This window comes from Narcine bancroftii, chromosome 10 (genome assembly GCF_036971445.1).
Source record: "Narcine bancroftii isolate sNarBan1 chromosome 10, sNarBan1.hap1, whole genome shotgun sequence".
In the NCBI taxonomy this organism is placed as follows: Eukaryota; Metazoa; Chordata; class Chondrichthyes; order Torpediniformes; family Narcinidae; genus Narcine; species Narcine bancroftii.
In genome coordinates this window covers 30,946,749-30,966,521 of record NC_091478.1, presented here as the reverse complement: position 1 = coordinate 30,966,521, position 19,773 = coordinate 30,946,749, and the positions used below count along the sequence as shown (strand labels likewise).

The following is a 19,773-nucleotide window of genomic DNA, read 5'->3' as shown; positions in this document are numbered from 1 at the left end:
GGGACTTGGCTTGAGATCCTAGACCAGATACATTAATATCAATTACCAGGGCTGATCAGAGATTGGGTTTTCCAGTGGCAATAATTCACCTTTTAGTTTGTCAAACCCTTTCCATCAAGTGCAATACACAAGCCAGAAGCTCTTGCGAGATTCCCTTGCAGCCCCAACAAACAGGAAGCATGAACCATTTACAACAATGCATCTACTTGATTGACACTCATTCTGACTCCTAAGCATTCATTGCATGATATCAATTTTCTCCTTAAACCCACTCTAAAATTTACCATTTACTATGTAAAATCACTCATTACTCTACCTACCAAAATATATTTCTTCACATTCTACCTAGCACATTACACATTTCTTCCGGACACTAACCCTACTGACTGATTAAAATACACTTGTTATCCCTTTATTTCATGTTGTGAGGTCCAGACTTCAATTTTTGCAACTAGCACTTGGACCTAATAATAGACTTTTAAATTTTAATAAATAAAATCAAAATGTTTTTGTAAGGGCAAAGCACAAGTATAGGGACTCAAATGCTGAAACTATCAACTTACTTTGAGATCATTGATGGTATTTACAATGATCTGTCCACTGGGATTTTACAAAGCTGTTACTAGGGTGTACAGGGAGATGAGAACCAGCATGTAATTCCGTCAGAAATCAGTATATTAAAAAAATCAGCACCCAAGAACCATAAGAGATGCTCCTTCTGAGAAAATTCCACATTTGAAACCAAGAGACCACTCTTATATATATTAGGCTCAGCTTTCAGAAGATACAATTGTGAAAACTGATCAGGTTTGAATGTAATTCTCTCAGGTGATATTAAATGCCTTTCAAGATCCAGACAATACAAAGGGAAAATTATGACTTTTGACTTCATTGGTCCTAATATTTAAAAGGACAAATTTAATATTAAAATTGTAATTGCCATTACATTTAAAATTGCTTGGCATGAAAACTGATTTCTCTTATTACATAAAATGGAACATCCTGGTGTTCTTACTAGAAGATTAATTACTGGCAAAGTACAATCATGGCCAAAGCTGCCTGCAGTAATTAGCATCAAATCTTAAACACTTAGTTGTCTGAAAAGCAAGTCGGGGAAATAAAGTTAAATAAATATTTATTACTTGAAATGTTACTTCAAGTACACAGCTTTCTTTTATTTGCAATCTTTAGTTGATCGCTATGAGAAATAACGGGGAAAAAGTTTGAATTTTGAGTGTCATCAGTCTTCTGCTTATGCAAAGTAGCAATGCTGATTAATTTATTTCTCCCTTCTCTTACTAATTTAATGTAGACTGAACATTATACTTTGACACATCTCACAGCTGCAATACTTTTAGCTATAGCGCAAAGGGACTTGAAGTTAGAATAAGTTTTGCGAGTGATGGTCCGATGTAATGAGCTACATTGCAGATTTTAGAATATTACACACATCTTGAATTTAAAAAAACTTTACTTTCAGAATACTGTTTGAAAGACCAATTATTTTGATTTGGGTGACAACTATAAGTGTGTTTTAACAAACATTCACCTCATCCAATAAACAAACCTTGCCATCAGAGATTTAATGCAGTATTGCCACCACTCATGCTTTTTTTCTTCGTTTTATAATACATTACAATTACAAATGCTTCATACAGCCAGACCACATTCTGCACATAAAACAAAAAGTGAAGAACAAAAGAACCTTTGAAAGTTCCAGATATGCAAGTTGTTTGGTTAAATACTTCAACTCTAATGACCCATTTCTGATCAAGAATCTGAGCACTCACCTTATTTTCTGATTCTGAGCAAGTTTATGAAATGTTTCCATCTCCTCTGCTCAGGAAAAAAGTAATTAAGCAAATTATCATCTATGTGTAAAAAGGCAGCTGCTATCGGAGGTTGGCCAAAGCAGAAGCTGACTGTTTGCCTCATGTTTTTTTTTAGTTTGCAAGAGTGACAAATGACATCTCATTTCACAATTTCTAAACACCCCCCCAGTATTCCTTGTAATCATATGATAATGAGATTTATACCTTAAAAGACTTTCCAGTATTTAGTCAGTCACAAGTGACTGAACTCAGCCTTACCTTGTTCACATCAAGTTATTATAGCCAATAATGCATATCTCACATATTGTATTTTACATGAACATTTGGGAAAAGTTTCAGAAGGTAATTCTGCTCATTTTAATTCTAATTTTTCTCTTTTGAGACCATGACACTTAAATATGATTTTTGATTTAATCTGTGGCTAATTCACATGATAATATTGATTCCTGGCTTTTAATTACATTTTAAAATTAAAATTCTACCTTTTTTGACATCTTGAAATATCATATGGAAGTTCTGGAATGTAACCCAACAACTGAACAACTGAATAGGATTGAACTTGCAGAAGAAAATAAAATAGTGACCCTGAGTAGCTTGGTATAATGTTCATGATTATTATTTCACTATTATCTTTGAAGTCTTAGATACAAGCCGAGAAATTCTTCAGTACCCACTGGGGCAGGGTGAATTACCATTGTGTGATGTACATATGCCCATTTTGATTGAGGGCCTGACACACGAAAATCCACTAGCATCCACTACTGAATAGGTGGAAGGAGTAGAGGAAGTGGTAGAGGTGGATGAAATAACAATCTTTAAAAGATGTTCAGACAGGTCCATGGATAGGAAAGGTTAGTTAAGCAACTTGACCAGATTGGATGAGATGGGCCGAGAGTACACTTCACCGGGGAAAAACATTGCTCATGTCTTCAAAGGCACACCCACATTCATACAGCGATAGTAGCATAATGACCAATCTGGGTGTGCCTTGGAACCACATGCATGATGAATGGGCAAGGTTAATTTATTAATACCAGGAACTTCAAATAAAGGCATTTAAACAGTAGTCAATCTGGGAATTCTGTGCATGCAGAATTCCTCATCTCACTGGCAGATTCAGCGTACCAAATTACTTCACTTTTATTATCAGAAAACATTAAAAACTATTTGAGATTATTATGTTTTTAATAAAACTGGATGGGGCTTTGTTGGCTGTCATGGGTGTTTGAAATTTTTAAAAAAGGAAAAAAAATTGGAAAAAAATTGGTTGAATGAGCACAGATGTGTTCAGACTCAAAGCAGTTTATTATAAAACTCTCTGGAGTGCAGTCTCTATCATGGAAAGAAACACTTCTGCTTTCTGTTTATGGATCACTGATTCATGACACATATAACAAAAAAAATCACAAACTTGGTTATGCCCAAGTAATAACAGTTATAGATGCAAAGTAAAACATATACCAAATAAAAACAGAAAAACGCTGGAAATACTCAGTAGATCAGGCAACATCTGTAGAGAAGAAACAGTTGTCACCAGTCAGCATTAATGACAGACCATATCCAGTACAATAAAAGTCCAAAAATCCAGATGTCAGAAATCTGGACCACGCAAGAATCCTGACTTAGAAACATAGAATACCACGGCACAGAAAACAGGCCACTGGGCTGTTCTAGTCTGTGCTGACCACTATTCTGCTAGTCCCATTGACTTGCTCCCATTCCATTACTCTGCAGACCTCTTCCATCCATGTATCTATCTAATTTATTCTTAAAATACAGGATCGAGCCCGCATTCACCACATCTCATTCCACACTCCCACCACTCCGAGTGAAAAACTTTCCCCTAATGTTTCCCCTCTCCTTCAATCTAAGTGGAAAAAGCCCACTCTGTCTATACCTCTCATAATTTTGTCAACTTCTTTCATATCTCCCTCATTCTTCTTCGCTTCAAGGAATAAAATCCTAACCTGTTTAATCTTTCCCTGTAACTCAACTCCTGAAGACCCGGCAACATCCTAGTAAATCTTCTCTGCATTCTTTCAATCTTATTGATATCCTTCCTGTAGTTAGGTGACCAGAACTACATACAATATTCCAAATTTGGCCTCACCAATGTCTTAAACAACTTCTGCATAACATCCCAACTCCTGTACTCAATACTTTGATTTATGAAGGTTAAGATACTAAAAGCTTTCTTTACAACCCTGACCACCTGTGACGCCACCTTCAGGGAACAATGTATTTCTATTCCCGATCTCTATCCTCCACACTCCTAAGTGCCCTATTATTTACTGTGTATGTCCTACCTTGGTTTGCCCTTCCAAAATGTAGCACCTCACACTTCTCTGCATCAAACTTGATCTGCCAATTTTTGGGCCATTCTCCCAATTGGTCCAGATCCCTCTGCAAATTTTGAAAATCTTCCTCGCTGTCCACAACGCCAGCAAACTTGATGATCCAATTTATTACATTAACATACAGATCATTGATATATTCAACAACAATGGTCCCAACACAGATTCCTGAGGCACATCACAGGTTTCCAGTCTGTGAAGCAACCATCCACTGCCACTCTGTTTTCTCCCACACAGCTAATTACGAATCCAGTTTACAATCTCTCCCTGGATACCTATGTGATTACCTTCTAAACTCACCTCCCACAGGGGACCTTGTCAAAAGCTTTATTAAAGTCCACGCAGACAAAATCCACAGCCGTTCCTTTGTTGACCTTCTTAGTAACCTCCTCGAAAAACTTTCTGAACTCTCTCAAGCCTTTTAAATTTAGTGGGATTTTGTGTGCAGGTGTGCCTGCGTAAGTGCCACAGATGTACAGCAGCATTTTAATTTTTCTATAAAACTGCTTGCTTTGATAAATCGAGTCATGTCAATTTTATTGTCACCTGATTGTACAAGTACAACCCGATGAAACAGTGTTCTCTGGTCCTCAGTGCTGAAGTATGCAGACACACAAGCAGACATATCACACATAAAGACAAATAATACTGTACATATGCAGGATGAGTATTATATCTATAAAAATAAATATTGTTTTGTACAAATATGAGTCTCGGGTGGTTAGTGTGAGCAGTTTCTTTAGTTGTCCAGCATTCTCACTGCCCATGGGAAGAAGTTATTCCTCAGTCTGGTGATGTTCACTGATACTCCTGTATCTCTTCCCCGACGGGAGCAGCTGAAAGATGCTGCATGCAGAGTGGAAGGAGTCCTCAATGATTTTGCGTGCCCTCTTTGGGCACAATCTGGGTAGATCCCGTTGGGGGGAGGGGGGGTAGGGAGTCTCCAATGATCCTCTCTGCCACTCATGGTCCTGTCGAGTGAATGACGCATGCTGTATTTGCTAATGAATCAAAATGGACCTATTAATCTCTTCTTTTTTCCTCCTTCAATGTGAATTTCAAAAACAATGCCCGAGAATCCTGAAAATCCGGACAGAAACAATCCCCAGGCAGTCTAGATTTTCGGACTTCTAGTGTACGTTTAAAACACAATGAAGATGATGTATAATTTCAAGGGTATCTCCCAAGTTATTATTACAAGTATTGTTGCTTCTAAATAGTTGCCAGATAATATTACTCAAGAATGTTGCAACATTTTCATTTAGCAATACACCTTCAGGTAACATATTGATTGTCCAGAATAACTCATTCAATTATATTCAGCTTCATGTTCAACAAAATAAGAATGTATAATTCTCCATTTCTATACATCCCATAATGAATTTATGAGGAATTTAGTTGGGGAATGTTTAGCTACAGTACAGTTATGCTTTATTTTGCTGGAGTTGAGGTTGGGATGGTTTTGCCAAGACAGATGGCAAATGAAAGAAACATTTTTGTTGTATCCCCTTACAGGCCTCTGCTTTCTATCTTCTATCATCATCTTTGGCCTTCTAATGCCTTTCCAGTTTCCCAGTTTTTCACATTTGTAGTCTCCCCAGCTGAAGTCCTGTAACCCAAGTATGCTCATTAGTGAATTGGAGAAGAGCCTGCACATTCAAATTAATCACCTGTCTGAATTTAGGCCTTTAATTCACAAGTCAATTGCAATAGCTTATTTTGAAATTATGTGCAAGAGGAGAAGCATTATTAAAGTCCACAAGGTGATGCAACTTAATTTCAGGCCCACTTTGTTTGCATTCACATTTTCTGCACCAAAACTCTGTCCACTGATGTTTGGAAAAGACAATTAGCATCTCTGATGATCAGGAAGGAAGCATGAAGACGAATTTCAAATTGATTGCAAGTATCTGAAAATTAAATTTATGGTTCTTTGCCCAAAGGAAGAAAAAATATTTTAACGTCAAATGAAGAAAGAAGAGCTAAATGCTATCCACTGTAGATGAAGTAAATGTAAAAATGTCCACCCAAGAATTATGAAAGATAAACTGAAACTAATAAAATGACATGCTGCTGCGGTTATCAAGCAGGGCATATTAGACAGCAATTCCACCCTACAGTCCTCAGAACGGGTAGATGCGAGTAGTACTGATCAAAGTGCGCTGTCCAGCCACTGAAGAGAGGTTCAGGGTTTAGCCTCTTGCATTGTATGGCCTGCAGAACTACTTATGAAAGAGAAAGAAAATATATGCCTCACTTTTAGGGGAAGCATCAAGCTGCTGCAGATGATCAGAAGGCACACATATATCTTAATATTCAGGCCCCAATATCTCAATTTTCATTGGTGTCTAAACTGCATCTGGCCAGAGAGAAGCTGATATTGATCTTCAGCTCAGGCCTTAAACCAAAATAGACGGTACTGGGATACATATTACATATTGAAATTCAACTTCAGTTTCTTGCAGCCAGTCAACACCCAGTAACCCAGTGGTTTTCAAGCTTTTTCTTTCCATTCACATACCACTTCCAGTATACCCTATGCCATAGGTGCTCTGTGATTAGTAAGAGATTGCTTAAGGTGGTATGTGGGTGGAAAAAAAAACGGTTGAAAAAAAACTGTTTTAATCGTACCTAAATGATTCATGTGCATGGTTTCATAACTCCAAAGGAAATGGGCCGATGTCAATTTTTCTCAAGCAAAATATTTCAGTTACAATGGGGTCTGGAGCAGTGATTCTCAACCTTCCCTTCCCACTCACATACTACCTTAAGCAATTCTTTACTAATCACAGAAATAATGGTTAAGGAAGGATAAAAATCAATGTTATTGATAGGCAAAGTTTGTTAATAAAACCAATTCTTTGTACCGATCAGCCACACATTAGCTGCAAATGCAAACAGAGCAAAGGTCAAACATGACAAAGATTATTGGCCCAATGATTCACCTGGATAGTGTTTTTGAGTGAGAAAGATCCTTTTTGGCTGTGGACAGAGTTTTTATGGCAGAATATGGGAGCTTACTTCTGTACAGTTGCCCTTGTGGACCATTCAAAAGAGAATATGCATAGTATGTCAGTGGACACCGCTGTCTCTGTCCTTGATCTTTATCGCATCGCATACAAAAACAATGAAATGTGTGAGCTTTGTGAAACTTCTCTACAAGTCTCTAATATTCATTCATGATTTATTCTTCATAGACATTAAACAAGTGGTGAACTAAAATAAGGTGTTGTTAGCTGGTTTAAGAGTTAAGCTGGGTAACAAGATTTAATTTGGCTAATTTCAACATTTTTCCTGAAAACATCAGAACGCATAAATTTACGGTGAGATGGGAGAGAGTTAAAAGAGACAGAGGGTGGTGAGTGTATAGAACAAGATGGCAGGGGAAGTGGTAGAAGTGGGGACAATTGTAACATTCAAAAGACATTTAGATAGAAACATGGATAGAACAGCTTGAATGCAGGCAAATGGGAGTAGTTTGGGTGGCATGGGCCAACGACCTGTTTTGTGCTGTTGAAATCTATGTAGATGACACTTCTCAGTTTCTAATATTTCCCAATCTCAAAACATGTCATCTTTCAAGAAACATAAGCCTCGATATTCAGACTTGCATCTTATTCCTCCAAATATATCAAACTGTAATTTCAGCTATAAATAGCTTTAATTTGGGTTGATAAAAAATGAATAAAAATTTTCATAGCTTCGCACTTCATAACAATGAGTAAAACAAATCATATTGTAAATGATAATCAACTTCAAACAAATATAAATGAATTAAAATGATTAATAATACATAATAATGATGAATTCAAAGAAAAGTTTCTCGAATGAGCTTACCCTCCATGGTTATTTCAAGAAAGAGAATGAGTTCCTTGTTTGCTCGGATATTACAACACATGACATCATAGTAACTATGGAAACTCTACAAAAACAATTTATCCTAAAGGGATACTACAAAATTAGTAAAGATAAAAAACACAAGGTTTTAACCCCTACAATCTATGAATCATAATCAAGCAAGCAATTAATCTGCAAATTCTCAATATTACCCTCCTCACTGATAACCACACTTTCAAGTGGGAAGAAACTGGATCATCTGTGGGAAGCCCATGCAGTCAAAGGGAGATAGAACTTTTTTTATGAGAACACAATTTAATCTAGAAAACGTAAATTAATGGGAACTTTCCCCCTTTACCTTGCAGCAGTTCCTCTCTATTGAACTTCCAACAGGTCTATCTAGTCCAGCAAGTTGATTTTCCAGTGTGATTATGGTTTTTGCTCCATCACGGTTTCCCTGATGCAGCAGCTAGCATTGTAATACAGAGTTTATCAGTGGTCCATCAGCTAGGTAGGTCAATGTTGGTAGAGAAGAGAGATTGCATATGCTGGAAAACTGAAGCAACACACAAAATGCTGGAGGAAGTCAATGTGTCAGGCAGCATCCATGGAAGCCAATGTTTCAGGCCAAAAGCCTTCATCAGGAAACACTGACTATATAATGCCTTCCACAGATGCTGCCTAGCATCCAACATTTTGTATGTTAAGACCATAAGGCTTTAAGACATAGGAGCAAAAATAGGCTATTCAGCCCATCGAGTCTGCTCCATCATTCAATCATAAGCTGATCCATTTTCCCACTCAGACCCACTGCTTGGCCTTCCCATAACCTTTGATGCCCTGGCCAAACAAGAACCTATCAATCTCTGCCTTAAATGCACACAAAGACTTGGCCTTCACAACTACCTGTGGCAACAAATACATCAGATTTACCACCCTCTGGCTGAGGAAATGGTTGGGTACTGGGAGGACTCTGTTACAGTAGTGGACGGAGCAAAGGTGCTCAGCGAAGCGACCTCCCAATGTATGCCCTGTCTTTCCAATCTAGAGAAGGCCACAAATAGGCGCAAATTGAGATTTTGCTTCGCTGAGCACCTTTGCTCCGTCCGCTACAGTAACAGATACCTCCCAGTAGCCAACCATTTCAGTTCTGTGACCCACACTCACATGTCTGTCCATGGCCTTATGCACTGTCCTATCAAGGCCACCAGCAAATTGGAGAAACAACACATTATTTTCCATCTGGGCAGTCTCTAGCCAGATGGCATTAATATCGAGTTTTCTGATTTCTGTTAACCTGCTCTCCCCTCTCCAATTCTCCTCCCTCCCTTCACCCAGCCATCCCTCCTCCCCTTGATCTCTGCTGTCCTTCCCTCCCTTCTCCACCCATCACCTCCTGTCTTGCAACCCCCCCCTTCCCTCCCTACACTTTATGAAGCACTCAAGCCCCAAACATCAGTAATGCATTTTTACTTTTGCTCTATAAAGGACACTGCTCGACCTGCTGAGTTTTTCCAGCTTTGTGAGTTTTTAAATTCAACCAGTGTCGGCAAAATTTTAATGTTTTACTTCCCGGAAACGTACTAGTGTGGGTAGAGCACTGGGTGATTGTCAAGAAGCAGAGGTTTGGAATTCAAGGATCATATTCTGGTTGGCTGCGATTTGCTAGTGGTGTTCCAGAGGGGATGGTGTTGGGGCCACTTCTTTTTATGTTGTCTATCAATGATTTAGAAATGGTTCCCAAACTTTTTCAGACTGCCACCCCCTTGGCTCCCAGGCCACATCCCTAGGAGTTAGAAGATTTAAAAAAATACTTTAGAGCTATAGCAAGGTAACACGCCCTTTCAGCCCAAACACTCCCATGTGATCAATGAACATTTTAACCTTGTATACCTTTGGAATGTTGGAGGAAACCAGAGGATCCAGAGGAACCCCACGCAGACACGGGGAGAATTACAGTGTGAATAGCTGGAGCCCAAACACCAGTCCCTGTGATAGCCCACCACAAATCAGAGAGAGATCAGTTTATTCCCCATTCTCAGCTTTCTATCTCATAACCAGTCCCCAATCTATGTCAGTTTATAACCCCTAAGCCCATGTTCTCTATCTTTATCAACCAACCTCCTGTATGGGACCTCATCATTGTTCCCCTCTCAGACTTGTGCACTTCACAAACTGTTGCGATGCAGTGTTGCGAACCCTGTGAGATTAGCCTTCATTCTCACAAGATGGTATCAAAGGCTCAACTTGGCTTTTCAGATAGGATCCGGTGATAAAATGTGCTCCTGATGTCAGACTCAACACTTATCCCTTGACAAGTAACACAAAAAAGAACAATGTGGTTATTTAACCGGATTGTAAAGTTTCCCTACACGACATTAACCAAGCTAACTGATTGGGCCAAATTGTGAGGTCATTGGAGTCAATGTGAGTAATTTATTTCCTTTACAACTGCAGCCTGAGTGATGGTCCATATACTATTTCAAATTCAATACAATGTGTTTCTGAATCCACGTATAAGGAAAAAAAATTGAAAACATGGAGAAATTCCAATATCCATTTAATCATTTTTAGTCATCACAAGTCACTGGGTTCAGTTACAGGATTGTTTTCACTTGTATTTTGTGTTTATTGAAGGAGGTGATTTTATAGAACTATTAATTGACCTTTATGACAACACATCTTCTCTATATCACAATGTGCTAGGACATCAAACCTTGGGCTTCAGGATCGGATATATTTTCAAACATTCTGACTGGTAATACTTTTCTCTTGCTTTTTCTAAAAAGACATGAGTGAGAAATAAACTTGAGGAATAAAATAGTTTATTGATCCATTTAAGTACTATTTTAAAGCTATTGTCAAGTCAAGGACACTTCCAGCCAACAATTTTACAATTGCAATTGGCATTTCCAGAGGTATGAGGAAAAACTTTTAGCAGAAAGCTACATCATAGCATCAGACTACAAGCAGACTTATTGATGTGAGTTGTGCTCTTTATAGAAAAGTGCTAATCATTCACTGTGTCAGGAAATGTAAACCTGGCAATGAATTTTGAGCTCAGATTAATTTCCAGCTGGACTGAAAATGAATTGTGTCAAGAAACATAAATCTGACAATTAATTTGGAAACAAGGTGAGGTTTCACCCAGATTTAAATTAAATTCTGAGATTGAACCAGATGTTTTGCTCATCAAAAATAGTTGGTGGTCTTTAATGTGTCTTGTCTAATTCCTGCATTCGTCTGTTGACACCCAGCGATGCCTGGCACAAACCAACAGAAAAAAATCATGTCGTATTATTTTTCACCCAGCTCTCTGGATTAGACTGGGAAATAATTTGTGTCAGGCACAATGTTTAACCCTTAGTGTTCTAGAAGCCACATGATGTAGATTTTTGCCAGAAATTTAATTAGACATATTGAGACTTTACACACCAATAAAAGATACAAAGGTGAAAAGAAGACAGCAAATAAGAAATTACAAACAACAACTTCAAAAGCTAATAGACTATAACACTATTATATTTATTGCTCTTCTTTTTGGGATACATTTAAAAAAAATACATTTTCCTTTAGTTTGGTTGTATGAATAAGTTGATGGCCATACATTGATGCTTTCAGTAATGGCGCAGTTATTCAGTAATTAAACAAATGAGCATGGAAAAAGGCCCATCAGCCCAACTTTTCCATGCTGACTAGTTCCACATGACTACTCTTGACCTATATCCTTCACCTGTTCAAGTGTTCAAATGCCATAATTGCATCTGTTTCTACCACCTCCTCTGACAGCTTGTTCCACATACCCACCAACCACTGTGTGAAAAAGTTATTTCCACATCCCTTTTAAAATTTTCACCTTATCTTCCACCTCCGAGTTCTAGTTGCTTTTATTTAAACATCAATGTTTACACCTGAGGAACAGAAATTGTACAATATTACGAACCTTTCAAGAGAGGCCAAGTAATTTGCTTGACATGTAATAAATTGATAACCTGTTACTCAACTAAACTACTGTAAGTTAGTTAAAAATTGTAAATAGTGGAAATACTCAGAAAATCATACAATGTTGCTCAGCCCCAAACATCTTGTGCTTGAGTTTCACTCCTGTTAAGTACATTCCCGAGCCCAAACTCACATTGGTGAAATGACGTAGACTGGGAGACTGTTTTATTGAGCATCTCCGCGGTGCCTGCTGAAATAGTCAGGACCTCCCATGGCCAACCATTTTAATTCCATGCACATCTATCCATGATCTTATGCATTACCAAAGTGAGGCTATCTGCAAATTGGAGGAACAAGACCATATATTCCCTCTGAGCACTCTCCAACCAGATGGTATTAACATCGACTTCCAATTTCTGTTAAATCCCTCCCTCAGTCTCTCTCTTTCCCCATCACTGGCTCTTATTCTTCAGCTTTCCACCCCCTTTCACTCCCATCAGAGAGCTACCCTCTCCCCAATCACCTTAGTTTTTTCTCTTCTACTCTCCTACCTATATCCATCTAAGACCTCTTACCTGGTAATCTGTGCTGCTCCCTTGCCCCTTCCACCTTCCGCTCCTCTTCTTCCCCCAACCTCCACCACCTTTTTATTTAGGTACCTGCCTTTTAATTCCTCATTCTTTATCAAAGGGCACAGGACAGAAAGGTTGGTTATCTTTTACCTCCTATAGACACCGTATGACCTGTTGGGTTTCTTCAGCACATTTGTGCAAAGCACTCAAACCCAGCATCAGCAGACTTTATTGTTTAACTCACCCCCAACCCATTATTCTTCTTCCAAATTACAGTACCTTGCATGCAGGGCTAGATCTTCATTGCTGTAGTCAAGCACATGAACATTCAGGAAATGGGAGGAATATGGACCACATGCAGACAGATAGAATTAATTTAATTTGTCACTCTGGTTGGCCTCAGATTTTGCATGAGGAAGGGCCTTTTCCTGTGTTGTGCTATCTATGTTCTATAATTTCTGGGGATTGACCTCATCCTGGACTGATTTCTCAGATTGTGCAGCCATTGTCCATATGCTGAAAGCATGCAAAAGGAATTATTGAAAAAACCTGCCTAATGATACTCCTGACCCCTGAACTGTTTACTGCAGTGGTTCTCAACCTTTTTCCTTTCCACTCACCTACCACCCTTACTCACCACAGAGTGGGGGGAGAAAAAAGGTTGAGAACCTCTAGTTTATTGTGCGACAGAGTAACTTTGCAAGTGAAGGAAAGAAAAAGCTCTAGAAGCCTCAATTTAATAAAATGCCAATTTCCCCAAATGCAAATTGATTGGAACCAGTGAGTGACACCCCTCCCGCCTTCTTTGCATCTATCCGTGATTCCCAAGTAAAGAATCGTTTGCATAAAAAAGGCACCGATTCCGACGAGAACTTGTAAATTCAGCAACAACTAACATTATTTGTTGGATCTTTAGAACCCTTCACAAAGGATGTGTTTCACGGATCAAAATCAATCTACATTTAGTTTGACTAAAAGGGGTCAGGAGTTGGTTTTGTGGTAGAAGGTTGTTTGGGGACTTTCAAAGGAACTAATTTTGTTCTAATTCTGGGGACAAAATGCAAAGTGTGTTACAGGCTGAAAGCAAAATCACAGAAGAGGAAACAAAGGGGTGTGCAAATATTCAGAAATATCTGAAGGAGACAATTCTATCAACCATAAAAAGTCTTAAACCATCAATTATGATCACAAGTAAATACACAAAAGTGCTGGAGAAACTCAGCAGGTCCCGCAGCGTCCATAGGAACCAACGTTTTGGGCCTGAAACCTTCATCAAGGCACAAGCAAAAAGCAAGTGGGCATCTGAATTAAAAGGTGGGGGGAGGGTGGAAAGAGGAGGGATGAATGGGAAGAAACACAGGCCAACAGCCAGAGGCTATAGGCGGGCACGAATAGGTGGGCATGAGAGAAAAGCTGAGAATTGATCAGGGAAGGGGGAATAGCTTTAGGAATGCAGAGCTGGAGTAAAGGAAACAGAGGGACAGGGAATGAGAGAGTGACAAGGAGTGGGGAGCCAGAGGAAAAGAGACATTGGGACAGGGAAAGAGAGAGACAGGAGGGCAGGTGGAGGTGGGGGCGAGGCAACAGAAATCGAAGCATTCATCAACGCCGCCTGGCTGGAAGGTGCACAGACAAGAACGCAAGGTGCTGTTCCTAATTATCTTCACATCAGTTAGTAGCTGTAGTAAAGAATGCAAGACTGACAGTATAGAGACTAAGCCATGTAATACTGCACTTGTGATATTTGTATCAATCTATGTGTTGTGGATTTAACAGGACCAGATCTTTCAGTTAATCCATTCTGCTCTGCTGAATTTGAGCATGCCTGATTTATGCTCAACTTCATCTTTTCGTGACTGCTTTCAAAGCAATTTAATTCTTGGCGGTTTTTTTTGATAATTATAGTGTCAGATTTCTATTGTATAATGTGAAGGGATCCTTCCTGATTTCACTCTTGAATGGGCTAGATTTAATTTTATGGTGCCTTGCATTTTGATTTGTTCCACCAGAAGAAATGGTTTTTGCTTCTACTTTGTCAAATCCCTTTTTTAAAAAATGTTTGATAAGAGCAGCCTTCAATATTTGTAGACAAGGAAATTATGCACACTAAATATTTAACCCCCAAACATTAATGGACAATGCAATTACAAGGCCAATCCTCTCTGAAATAAGGCAGAGCAAAGGATCTAAAACATACATTCCTCTCCTTTGTATTCTAATCCTCAAGTAAAGGCTCATATTTCATTATGTTTTTATTTGTTTGCCAGCTTTTAATGATATTGATTTGGATTAATTTTGCTTCTAAATTGATTGATCTTACACATGTGCCCTGAATTCCATTTGCCAATCTGTCGTTATAGCTACATTGTGTTTCTGCTTTCATTTGTTTTACTGCCTAATGTACCTCCACACATAGCTTCACCTGAACAAACACATTTGCTTGACAGAAAGGTTCGATTTATAGTATGACTAGATATTTTACATTTGATATGTAGAGCACAAGTAGGATACAAAAATGCAAAAAAACTGGGGATTAGTTTCCTGAAAGCAGAAATTAGGTAACTTTTTCTCCTGGAGAGTTATGAATTTCAATCTTTTGCTTAAAAGATAATAAAAGCAGTCTTTGCTTTTAAGACAGTGGTAGATAAATACTTAGTAAACAAGGAAGGGAAAGGATATCAGGATAGACAATAATATGATATCAAAGTCAAACTGAGCAGTCAAACTGTTTTAAGGTGGACCTGAGGTTGCTTAAAAATAAACAAATACAGTTGCAAAAACAAATTTTTAATCACTTTGCAAAGTGTGAAAACTTTTTTACAGCAAGAAACACTGCCACAAGCAGCTAATCTCATCCCAAGTGTGTCTGCCTGTGTCCTACAAGTCATTTATTTATATAGTCTGAATCCCTAGGTTTCCATAACATTTGAACAGACTGCTCCATATAGGTACATCTTTCTTAGAATTCTCTTGGGATTTGATGATCAGGGTCATGTCCCTTACCCAATGGCTAATGATCCTTTAATTCCGTGCTAAATAAGGAGAGCCTTATCAGCTTTAGCCTTGTCAAATTGAAAACAAGAAAGAAAGGAACGCAGCTAGCTTCTCTCCCCCCCCCGACAACATTTTAAAACGTACATTCTCAAAATAGCCCACTCCTGCTCCTAATTTATATATTTGTATTTCGCAATTAAAAGCAAATCACAAACTCTCATTCCACCTTTAATGAACTAAATAGTTATACACCTGAACCATGCAGGTAAGCTGATTAACTGTGAAATTTTAAGGGACTTTAAATTAAATAGTAAGTCTGAAGAACCAGAGTTACAAGTATGTGGCAAATTCAAAAATAGAGTCAAAGAATTAATATAGGAAATGATAGACTACAAATCAATAGATAACGTTAAAGATATCAAAAATAATGAAAGACACAAATCAAAGGCGTTGTATCTGACTGCATGCAACATTTGAAGTAAAACAGATGAACTCATGATATAAAGAGAAATAAAAATGAGCTTGATGCCCATTACAAAGAAGAAAATAAATAAATAAATAAATAGATGCATCGCAGAATGGTCAGACCTTGTAAATATGAAAGGTTCCTGCTATTGGGAAGCTCAGAAAAGATCTTAATGCAGTGGAAAAGAATGACAGAGCTGTACAAGCAGTCTGGGAGGAGATGGGAAATAATAAGGAAGTAACCTAGCAGTAACCCCACGGTAGGACAGAATATAAAGGATATAATGACACCCGTCAGAAAGATATGGTGATAATCTTGGGAAACCTAATTCCATAAATAAACTGGAAATAAAAACAGATGGGAAGAGGTAGCTTAGAAGTGATATGAAACTCAACAGTCTGCAGACAGTGTGATTGAGGCAAAAACACAGACGTTTGAATAGTAAATTCTGTAGCCCACCACAAAGCAGGTTATACAGCATGTTTCCAATTATCTGAAATGCTTGGGACTGGATGTTTATCGGTTAACTGGATTTTTTGAATAACTGAAAAATTGCCTTAAGTAGCCCAGTAGCATCAGCAGAAAACTTGCATCAATGGTTAAACAACAAGAAAAAAAAGCAACAGAAGGTTTTTCAAGCAAGAAATAACGTTCAATTCTTAACAAAAAACATGATCTCTGCTTACAAAATAAGATATATGGATAAATTTAAGAGAAGATCTGTCTTTTCCACTAGTTTTGGATAACTGAGAATTCGGTTAAGCAGTTTTCAGATGATCGGAAACAAACTGGTGCGCAGTGAGATGGGAGTAATTAATGATCTCACCCTGAAAGAACTTCTCCATTAATCATGGCATGACTGAAGCAATGGGAAAGTCAAAGATCCAGTTGCAGAGGGTGGTACAGAGGCCTAGAGTTTGTAGCTTCTTGACCAGTACGGAGGGAATGGGTCGGAATCTTATTGTTTTTTAAACTTAAAGAGGGACAATTATGGACGTTGTGAAAACAGAACTAGCTGAACATAATTGTCAGACTAGGTTAAGGAATCAGTCCGTAAAATGTAATCTCAGATTTTTAAGGGAATCTTTCTGAATGCAGAAAACAAATGCAGCAAGAAAGAAAACATCCAAGGGGAAGAATGATTGTGTGTGATTAATTAAAACACACGAAATATTGTATCAAACTTTAAGAAAAATAATATGGTTCAGCAAAGGCAGGTGAGAAGATGGGACTAAATATGAAAACAACAAAGGGGTGACTAAAGATCAGTAAGGAAGAAATATTAAGAGTATGAGATAAAGCTAGGCCAGAAATTCAAAAACAGGAAGTAGAGGTTTCAATTGATATTGAAAATAGTTAACAAGGTGACCATTAACTAACTAAAAGTGAATCTAGGAAATAAACATGGAAAATAAGGAGATGGCACATAGATTAAGTTCCAGCAGTCCACACTATAAAGGATACAAGTAACATCTCAGACATGGTTCCAACCTGGGAACTGAGGTGCAGGAAGGAACCCAAGAAAACTTCAAATGTTTGTGCACTGAAGTGTCTGGGTCCTGAAAGATTTCATCCAAGGGATTTAAACGTGTATTGCCATGTTTGCTTCATGGAATTACTATTGATTTGAAAGTAGCAAATATAATTTCTGTATTCAGAGAGAGGGACATTAAATGCAGCAAACTACAGACCAATCAGCTTAACATCCCTCACACAGAAAATGTTAGAAACCATTATTAAAGATACAGCACATCAATTAGGAAAATTCCACATGATGATGTGAAAGACAATTCCAACAACTTATTGGAAATCTTTGAAGAAGTAACATGTGCCATGGCTAATAATAAGTCTGAAGATGCTCTGGAAACCTGAGTGGAGAAGGCATTTGCTAATATCAAAAATCACATTTTATTGTCACAATCAAGTCATGAAATTCATTGTTTGTGGCACCATCATATCATGCAAATGTTCACATTAGAACCATCTTATGCCATTACTACAAAAAAAGTGTAAAAGTAACAGTGCATGAAACGTGAGGCAGTGTCTATGGTTCATTGATCATTCAGGAATCTGATGGCAGCGGGGAAGAAGCCGTCCTTGAGCCATTGAGTGCTCGTCTTCAGGCTCCTGTACTTCTTTCTTGATTGTAGCAGAGTGAAGAGGGCGTGGCCTTGGTGCTGGGAGTCTTTGTGGATAGGGGCTGCTTTTTGAAGATACCGCTCCATGTAGATGTCCTCGATGGAGTGAAGTCCGGTGACTGTGATGTCGCAGGCTGAGTTAACAGTCCTCTGGAGTTTATTCTTGTCCTGAGAGTTGGCGCCTCCATACCAGGCGGTGATACAACCAGACAGAATGCTCCCCATATAGAAGTTTACAAGAGTCTTCGGTGACATACCGAATCTCCTCAAACACATCACAAATATAGCCTCTGGCAAACCTTCATGATTGCATCAATGTGGAGGCTCCAGGACAGATCCTTGGAGATGCTGACATGCAGGCATTTGAAGTTATTGACCCTCTCCAATACGGAGCCCTCGATGAGGACTGGGTCATGTTCCCTGACTCCTTCCTGAAGTCCACAATCATCTCCTTAATTTTTCTGACGTTGAGCGCAAGGTTGTTGTCATTACACCATTCAAGAAGCTGATCCATCTCCCTCCTGTATGCTTCCTCATTGCCGTTTGTGTTTCTGCCAACAACTATGATGTCATTGGCAAACTTGTCAATTGCATTGGAATTGTGCCTGGCCACACAGTCATGGATGCATAATGAGTAGAGTAGTGGGCTAAGCACGCATCCTTGGGGTGCGCCTGTGTTGATAATCAGAGAGGAGGAGATGTTGTTTCCAATTCGTACTGACTGTGGTCTTCCAATGAGAAAATCAAAGATCCAGTTGCAGAGGGTGGTACAAAGGCCAAAAGTTTGTAGCTTTTTGACCAATACTGAGGGTATAATGGTATTGAAGGCAGTACTATAAAGAGCAGACAGATGTATGAATTACTGTTTTCGAGGTGATCCAGAGCTGAGTGAAGACCCAGTGATAATACATCTGCTGTGTAGCAATTGTGATGACAGGCGAATTGCAGTGGGTCCAGATATTTGCTTAGATATGTGTTAATTCTGGCCATGACCAGCTTCTCAAAGCATTTCATCACAGTAGAAGTTAGTGCTACTGGCCGATAGTCATTGAGGCAGCTCACTCCACTCTTCTTGGGTACTGGGATGATTGATGCTGTTTTGAAGCAGGTGGGAACCTTTGACTGAGGCAATGAGGTGGAAAATGTCCGTGAACACTCCAGCTAGTTGGTTGGCACAGATTTTCAGTACCCTTCCAGATACGCTCTCAGGGCCTGACACCAATCCCTGACCTTAAATGCCCTCAACTTGTTGCATATTCTCTGATTCATCCAGAGTATGTCACATTATCAGATTTAGATTTCAGATTCTCAGAGTACACACATGACATCACATACAACCCTGAGATTCCTTTTTCCTGTGGGCGTGACAGAATTACTACTAATTAGTAGTGCAAAAAAGCTGTACACAGCATAAACATGTAAACAAATAAAAGAAATGTAAAGAGTTAATAAATGTAAATAAACTAACTGCAATTCAGGAAGAACAAAGGAAATCAATAAAGTGCACAAGAGTCCTTAAATGAGTTTGTTGTTAAGGAGTCTGATGGGGGAGGGGTAGCAGATGTTCCTGAACCTGGTGGTGCGAGTCTTGTGGCACACTCTGACCTGATGGCAGCAGTGAAAACAGAGCGTGTGCTG

At 38.7% G+C, this 19,773-nt stretch overlaps 1 protein-coding gene across 6 annotated transcripts in view; it reads right to left on the bottom strand.

Moving 5' to 3' along the window:
- Positions 1–19,773, bottom strand: part of blnk (B cell linker) — a 149,776-nt gene that overhangs the window by 71,272 nt on the left and 58,731 nt on the right. The window contains exon 1 of one of the 6 annotated variants that reach the window (XM_069900493.1): positions 1,791–1,918. The exons of 4 other annotated variants lie outside the window; for them this stretch is intronic. In XM_069900493.1, coding sequence (XP_069756594.1) covers positions 1,791–1,831 — 41 coding nt within the window. In that variant the 5' untranslated portion in view covers positions 1,832–1,918. Of the gene's footprint in view, positions 1–1,790; positions 1,919–19,773 lie in introns of those variants that run through there. One more of the 6 variants, XM_069900491.1, reaches the window with a different exon arrangement.